This window comes from Tarenaya hassleriana, unplaced genomic scaffold, assembly GCF_000463585.1.
Source record: "Tarenaya hassleriana unplaced genomic scaffold, ASM46358v1 Cleome15, whole genome shotgun sequence".
NCBI classification, from domain to species: domain Eukaryota; kingdom Viridiplantae; phylum Streptophyta; class Magnoliopsida; order Brassicales; family Cleomaceae; genus Tarenaya; species Tarenaya hassleriana.
Window position 1 is genome coordinate 513,787 of NW_010964923.1, and position 7,564 is coordinate 521,350.

General features: G+C 44.9%; 3 protein-coding genes across 3 annotated transcripts in view; 1 reads left to right on the forward strand and 2 right to left on the reverse strand.

Annotated features, from left to right (window-relative positions):
- LOC104808590 (CBL-interacting serine/threonine-protein kinase 7-like) overlaps positions 1-2,921 on the forward strand; it is a 3,953-nt gene extending 1,032 nt beyond the window's left edge. The window contains exon 2 of the mRNA XM_010534295.1: positions 2,146-2,921. Coding sequence (XP_010532597.1) covers positions 2,146-2,830 — 685 coding nt within the window. The 3' untranslated portion in view covers positions 2,831-2,921. The remainder of the gene's footprint in view (positions 1-2,145) is intronic.
- LOC104808589 (pentatricopeptide repeat-containing protein At3g23020) lies at positions 2,848-5,753 on the reverse strand. Its single transcript, XM_010534294.1, has one exon. The coding sequence runs from the start codon at positions 5,613-5,615 to the stop codon at positions 3,048-3,050; it is 2,568 nt and encodes an 855-aa protein (XP_010532596.1). The 5' UTR covers positions 5,616-5,753; the 3' UTR covers positions 2,848-3,047.
- A 525-nt stretch (positions 5,754-6,278) lies between these two features.
- LOC104808591 (auxin-responsive protein IAA1) lies at positions 6,279-7,564 on the reverse strand. Its single transcript, XM_010534296.2, has 3 exons — positions 7,245-7,564; positions 6,936-7,138; positions 6,279-6,840 (listed from the first exon to the last, which is right to left on the reverse strand). Exons 1-3 carry the CDS (start codon positions 7,415-7,417, stop codon positions 6,665-6,667), a joined length of 552 nt encoding a protein of 183 aa, XP_010532598.1. The 5' UTR covers positions 7,418-7,564; the 3' UTR covers positions 6,279-6,664.

A 7,564-nucleotide genomic window follows, 5' to 3' on the forward strand; every position in this document is an offset into this window, starting at 1 on the left:
CGGAGAGCCCATTCTCATGGAGAACGGTGCCAACTAATCTCTCAATACAAGAATTCTTTTAATCCATTTAATCCTTTCTCATTTATCTTTTTAACACTTTAACATTATTTCACACATTTTTCCGATACCTGATAGTACTGACTCAAGTCGTCCACCGGCACTATCAGGTACCGTTCCTTTCGGTATCATCTAGTACTGACTCAATTCGTCTACCGGTACTAGATTTTACCCTGCTTCCCTATAATAGTACTGACTCCACTTCGTCAACCGGTACTATTATAAAGGCGACCACTCAGATCCACCAGTACTGACTCCACGCCGTCAACCGGTACTGGCTTCACTACACATTTTCTTAATGGTACTGACTCCAAGTTCGTCAACCGGTACCGTTTCAGAAGTGTCCACCCAACTATACCAGTACTGACTCCACATCGTCAACCGGTACTGGTATTCCATTTCGGTAATAGTACTGACTCCCAATTCGTCAACCGGTACTATTACCGAAACCACACACCACCCAGTGCTGACTCCAAGTTCGTCAACCGGCACTGGTTCAATATCCACACATCCCCGTACTAGTACTGACTCATGCCGTCAACCGGTACTAATTACGGGATTCCTTAGTCATTCAATCACATGCATCTATCCACACAAAATTATTTACCATCTTATTTCCTTATTATTACCCCCAGTTTTCCTCTTGGATTAATCCTTGATACCCACAAGGCTTTTGGTTTAAGTATCCTATCTTTTGTTATTCCATGTTTATATAATCATTTAACATACTTGTTTCTTACTTTTCCATTGAATCACTTTTTAATTCCTTTACCACAACTTAATCCGTGAACCTATATTCGGGGCTACGTGGACCGAACGGTCCAGCGATTTTGGGATTTTTCACTATTCAAAAATGCCTAGACCGTCCGTTCTAAGAGAACGGACCGGACGGTCCGGGTTCCTTTGGACCGTCCGTTCTACAAGGTCCAGAACGGGCGGTCCAGCTAACTAGACCGTCCGTTCTCCGTTATATTCTAGACCGGATGTTCCGGGTTCTACTGGATCAGTCGTTCCAGTTTGTTTATACATGTTCGTTCTGCTGTGTCCCAGAACGGACGGTCTACGTCCGTAGACCGGACGGTCTGGGACCCAGTTCTTCGTCTTCTTCACGAGTTCAGTCCAATTTTTTGCCATTTTTGTCCAAATTCTGATCCGATTTAAGATCTAATTGTTACCCACTCAATATTTAACATCCCTAGGTGCTTAACTCTTGCAGAATCACTAGTCTACACCATAAATCATGAGAAATAGAATCTCACAAACACAATCCAAACCACTCACCTCGGATTCAAGTGCTGTGCGTTTTTGTCCGAGCTCGTGTGTGTTCTTCAGGCCGTCTTTGGTTGTGAAACTTTCCAAGAACCTCCTTGGGATGTCCTACTTTGATTTCCCGAACTTGCTCCGCCTCAAATCTCCCTGAATCTCTCTATTTTTCTCTGTTTTCGAAGAACAGGTTCTGGGTTGCAGAATGGTGATCTTCACCTGTTGGAGCCGGTTAAATCGACCTCTAACGCCGCCATAGGAGCTACGGATAGGGTAGGAGGGCCAGAGGGTGTCGTCCACTGCGTCTGAGTGGAGTTCGTTCACGCGTGGGGTCGGTGTGTCGCGAGAAAATCGCGGCCGAAAATGGAAGAAAGTCGGATAGGGTAGGAGGGCCAGAGGGTGTCGTCCACTGCGTCTGAGTGGAGTTCGTTCACGCGTGGGGTCGGTGTGTCGCGAGAAAATCGCGGCCGAAAATGGAAGAAAGTCAGAATTTTCGGCGACTTTTTCCCAAACCCCCAGCCCGTCCGTTCTGGTGTTGGACCGTCCGTTCCGCTTCGCGAACGTGCAGTCCGTCCGTTCTACCTCCGGGACCGTCCGTTCCGCTTCGCGAACGGCAGTCCGTCCGTTCCACCTTCTGGTCCGTCCGTTCCACCTCATGGTCCGTCCGTTCTGTACTGTTTTTTTTCGTCGTTTTCGACGCGTTCGAGTCCCGTTGATCCCTTGGTTCGAATCTTATGCCAATCACCTTATATTTTAGACTTGTCTTACCCTATTTTATTCCCGAAGTTAATTTAAATAAATTATTCGGGAATCGGGGTATTACAGCTATGACGGCGCGCAGGCTAACGCGTGGTCGTGCGGCGTCATCCTCTTCGTCCTCCTCGCCGGATTTGTCCCCTTCGATGACTCCAACATCGTCGCCATGTACAGGAAGATCCACCGCAGAGATTACCGTTTCCCGAATTGGATCTCGAAACAAGCCCGATCCATCATCTACCATATGCTCGATCCGAATCCGGATACGAGGATGAGCATAGAAACCGTCATGCGAACATCCTGGTTCAAAAAGTCTCTAGAAACCTCAGATTTCCATGGAAGCATCTTCCAATCGGATCCATTCCTGCAAAAGGAAGCAAAATCTACCATAGATTCAATCACGGCATTCGACATAATCTCTCTCTCTTCAGAATTAGACCTATCAGGGCTCTTCGAACGGAGAAGACGGAGGGAGAAGAGATTCACAGCTAGGGTTTCGGTGGACAGGGCTGTGGAGAAAGTGAAGGAGATAGGGGAAAAATTAGGGTTCGTGGTGGAGAAGAAGAAAGGCGGATTAGCTGCGGCGGCGGTGGGGCTGGGGAAGGGGAGAACGGCGGTGGTGGTGGAGGCGGTGGAGATAGCGCCGGAGGTGGTGGTGGCCGAGATGAAGGTGGCAGTGGGAGACGACGACGAGGAGACTCGGTGGTCGGAGCTCGACGAGATCGTCCTCTCATGGCACAGTGACGTCGTGTAATTGTTTTTTCTTATTCCTTTTTTTTTGTAAAGGTAGCTTTGGTTTTGGTGTTCGATTATGTATCTAAATATATGAAAATCAGGTTTAAGTCTGGCTTAATCTTTCCCGCGTAAAAATTTCCAGACTTTACAACGGTTCAAATTTGTTCCTTCTCTTCTAAACCCTATATACAGAGGAGCTTCAGATAGAAAACAATGGCGGATCAACCTTACAAACCCTAAAAAACTTCGTCTTCTTCGTGGTTATCATCGATCCCGACAACAGAGTAGAGAGTGGAGATCCATACCTCTAATCCTCTCCGACCATCCATTTTCCTCTCTGCCTCGATCTTACACACAGATTTCTTCGAGATCCCGAGTTTTATCAGAATCATTCCGAGCGATTTGAACGTCGATTCATCGGGATTAACCCCGGAGGAAACCATCTCTCTGAAAGTCTCGACAGCTTCTCTGAATCGTCCGTCCATGGCGTATAATCCAATAATGTTATTGTAACTCAGCGGATCGGTAAGAATCTTCAGCTCTCTCATTTTCTTTGCAATCTGTATCGCTTCCTCGAACCTACAGTTTCTCTTGTACATACATAACATCTTACCGTATGTGAACTCGTTCGCTTCCCCTCTCTGTTTCATGGACTCGAAGATCTCTTCGGCTTTTCTGACCATCGATCTTTCGCTGTACAGATTGATCATACAGTTCGAGGAATACACATCGGACGATCGAAGCATTCTGTAAATCTCCTCGGCTTCTTTCAAGTACCCGACTTTCGTGTATAGCTTGATCAAGGAATTGTATATTATCGAATTCCCAGGAATCCCTGCCTTCTTCATCGCTCCTACGTACATCAAAGCTGGCCTTACGTCTCCTCTATCTGCAAATGCGTTGATCAAGACTCCATACACGACGACATCGGGCTTTATATCGAACCGGATCATCTCTCTGTACACTTCTTCCGCCATATCGAGCCGACCCAGTTTCACAAAACTCGAGATCACTGCACAGTAAGGCACGCAATCACTGACAAAACCTGTCTGTCGCATCTTTTCGAGAAAGGGTCGAGCTTTATGAGGCATATCGGCGCTTGCCAGTATCTGTATGAGAGAACTGTATGTACATTTGTCTGGCTGCACACCATAACTCTTCATTCTCTCGAACAATTCGCATGCCTTTTCGTACCTTCTGCCGATTCCATACGCTTTGATCATCACGTTGAACTCGAGAACCGTTCGGTTCTTGGATTCTCGGCAGCAGAGAAACGCTCTCTCCGCCTCCGACAAATAGCCACGCTCACCATATGCATCGATATTGGCTGAATAGCCCTCCGAGCTCATATTTCCAGCGAAATGGAACCTCTGAAACCATAACCATGACTTCTCAAGCATTCTGGCTTCGATATACATTCGTGTCAGAGCGGATTGTGTATACTCATCGATCTCTAGACCTTTATCGTCCATCTCCTCGATAAGCTCTTCGGCTTTTTCAACCATATGCCTTATCGAAAACGCGTAAAGAAGGGTTCGGTAACTTACAAGGTCCGGTTTAAAGCCAGAATCTTTCATTTCCCTAAAGTATCCATCGGCCCTTTGGATGTCGTTGTTCTTCGCGTGGAGTGAGATAAGGATATTATAGGTTCGTGTATCAGGTGAGCAGTTAAGCCTTTCCATCGTTTTCATCAAAGACGTCACTTCCCCAAACTGGCCGTTGTTCCCATACATATGAATCAACGTGTTAAAAGTCACGGTGGTCGGAACAATCCCTTCAATCAGCATCCTTGAAAACATATCCGATGCCTCTTTTATTTGCCCAGCCTTTCCATACGTGTCGATCATCGTGTTATAAGCATAAGCGCCTAGATAAGCATTTGATTCGGCATTTTGTTTCACAGTGAACACACCCGTCCCCTGATCACGTCCACACGACCATTTCTTGAAAAACTCCTCGGCATTTCGAAGCTGTCTCGCTTTTTTATACATCTGGAGAACAATTCCCGTCGTGACTTCATCGGGATGCATACCGATCTTGCTCATCTTCCCAAGCCAACAGAGGGCATGTACCTTAAGGCCACCCTTGCTATAAACATCAATCAGAGTTCCATACGTAGAATTGATCGGCTCGATACCTTTCATCGCCATTTCGTCCCATAAATTCTGCACATACTTCCATTTACGTGCTTTGCCAAGAATCCGAAGCATGATGTTATAGTGAATCACGTTCAGTTCGTAGCAATCCTTGCTCTTGAACCACTCGAAAATTTCCACCGCTCTCTCCCACCGTGTCTGCTCCTTCAATATGATCGTCCTCTCCTTGTTGCCAAGATTCTCCGCCCATGGGCTCAATGCCTCTTCGACATCCTCTATGCTATCCAAAGCCTGCAGAATGGCGGGCATACATCCTCCATAATTCAGGCCTTTCGTCGAACACTTGGCATGCATTTTCACAACCGTGCCACTCCAATTCAATCCACCATTCCCAATCCCCTTATCAGAAAATCCATCACCGCCCTTCCCTTTTCCGACCCGTTCGCTCTCTCGGGTCTCGACAAAACCTGGTTTTCCGACAAGAAATTCGCGGACAACAACTCCATTTCTATAACCGCCCTGTTTCGTGTTGCCTCCATCGTGCCTCTTCTCCCCATCATGGGTTCTGAGTATGTAGTTCTGCTTGCTTTTTCTGATCGGCAGAGATTTCTCCAGAGGGGAAATCGGTGAACCTAGATTGGGTGGTAGGGTTTTTGTGGAACACAGAATCTGTAAGCTACTACCATCCAAGTAGAGATTCGCGAACATTTTTCAACCGCAACGTGCATGAGTGAGTCAATCGCAGGAAGAGATAATTACAGAGACGATGGTGTTTCTTCTGCGATGGCGAAGCGCGTGATTCTCGGATTTTCTAGGCTCCTCTGACGTCTCTGCAAACGGATGATAATTGCGCGCGAAAATCTTCTTCCCATGTCTGATACTTGCTTCATATTTATTTTACCCCCATAAGTTTAAGATTATACATGTAGCCCCCCGTATTTTCAAAAGTTGTAAAGTACAGCGCAATGTTTTAGAAATGTGCAGGAGAATCCAAAATAGAGCTTTTTTGATTAATTAATTAATTGTTATTGGTAAAAAAATAGTGGTGGTCATTTCAGGTTTCGGTTTGAGTTCGGTTTAATTATTTCGGTTATAAAAAAATTATAACCATTCGATTTTTATATAAACTTTGGTTCGGTTCGATTCGATTTCGATAAAAAAATCATTTTTTCAAAGAAATTATCGGATTTTTTTTTTTTCGGTTTAGTTCGATTTCGTTTATTCGAGTTTAAAAAAATTATAACCGTTCGGTTTTGATGTCGATTTCGGTTTGAATACAATTATATCTTATTTGGTTCGGTTTGCTTCGCTTATTGGGTTAATAACGAAATGGCCACACCAAATTAAAAATACTTGGAAATACACGTACAGTTGTGTATGATGGTTCTGTATTCGCCAAAGAACATGAAAAACTGATCTTACAGAAACAGGTTTTTGAAGTATACATTTACAATATCTGTCTGTAATATTATACATAATCTTCTTTTTTTTTACAAAAACTCTTGAAAATTCCTGAAAAAAAGGGCTAATAGAAGAGAACAATCAGAACCATCTCGTCGGCCGGAACATGAAATTTCCGGCCATCGCCGATCACGATCAAAAGGGTCACTATCATTTCTCCGACAGATCCACTCCAAGGGCTTTGAAAGAGTTCTCTTTGGACTGAGAAACGAATCTGTTGGCCTGAGCTTGAACTTGAATGTGTTCTTCTTCTTCTTCATCATCATTGTTCGTGTGAAATGTTTCTTGCAAGAATCTCAGAGACCGCGGCCTAGTCCTCTTGCTTCAGATCCTTTCATAATTCTCAGTCTCTTACAAGACGAAGAGAACATGTCCCATGGGACATCTCCAACAAGCATCCAGTCTCCATCTTTGTCTTCGTAGGTCGGTACGAAACCAGATCCTTTGTATCCTTCTCTTTCGGAATACTCACCTGAAACATGAACGTAAAACCCCCTAGTTAGAGATACAGATCTAAGCAAGATAGGGAAATTTCTGAAGTATTTGGAGCAAAAGCACAAATCTTACCAATGGTGAACTTGAACATGTCCTCCAAGGCGGCGAGGAGATCAGGATAGTTTTTGTACATCTTGAGATCGATCTTTCGAAGGTAAGGAGCACCGTCCATGCTCACTTTCACGTAGATCCCGGCATGAATCTCCTCGTTCTTCCTCACCTGAACGTTGTTCTTCCGGTAAGATCTCACCGGCGGCCAACCCACGATCTGGGTTCTGCAGAAAGATCGATCGATTTCGATATCAGTATAGAAAGAGGAGAAATTACCCATCAAGAACATGGCTTTAGGTAAAAATAACCAGAACCCAGATCTCAGCTTACTTCGTAGGAGGTGCAGATTCTTGGTTTTGATCTTGATCGTCTTTGCTCTGAAACTGTCTCTTGTTGCTTGTGAAGCAAGAAACGTCTCGCTCTCTGTTTTCGTCTGTGCCGGGCAATCCCAGTCTCAGCTCCGTGTCCTTGAGGTTAAGACCGTTAACTTCCTCGTACGCCATAGTCGAATCGAGTTCTCTTTCTTCTCAGAATAAGAATCTGTAGCCCCCTTTTCGTGATAGTTTCTGTGTTTAGATGAAGATACAATCCTGTTTTTCCTCTTCTTTCTTGAAATGCGAAAGGAGTTTGCTTGTGGGAAATGAAATGGA

Excerpts from the sequence above, each read along its gene's own strand:
- LOC104808589 (XM_010534294.1), bottom strand. The coding sequence starts at position 5,615 with ATGTTCGCGAATCTCTACTTGGATGGTAGTAGCTTACAGATTCTGTGT.
- LOC104808591 (XM_010534296.2), bottom strand. The coding sequence starts at position 7,417 with ATGGCGTACGAGGAAGTTAACGGTCTTAACCTCAAGGACACGGAGCTG. Across the intron at positions 7,139-7,244 it reads GAATCTGCACCTCCTACGAA|AACCCAGATCGTGGGTTGGC; the intron begins GTAAGCTGAGAT and ends ATCTTTCTGCAG. Across the intron at positions 6,841-6,935 it reads CATGTTCAAGTTCACCATTG|GTGAGTATTCCGAAAGAGAA; the intron begins GTAAGATTTGTG and ends TTCATGTTTCAG.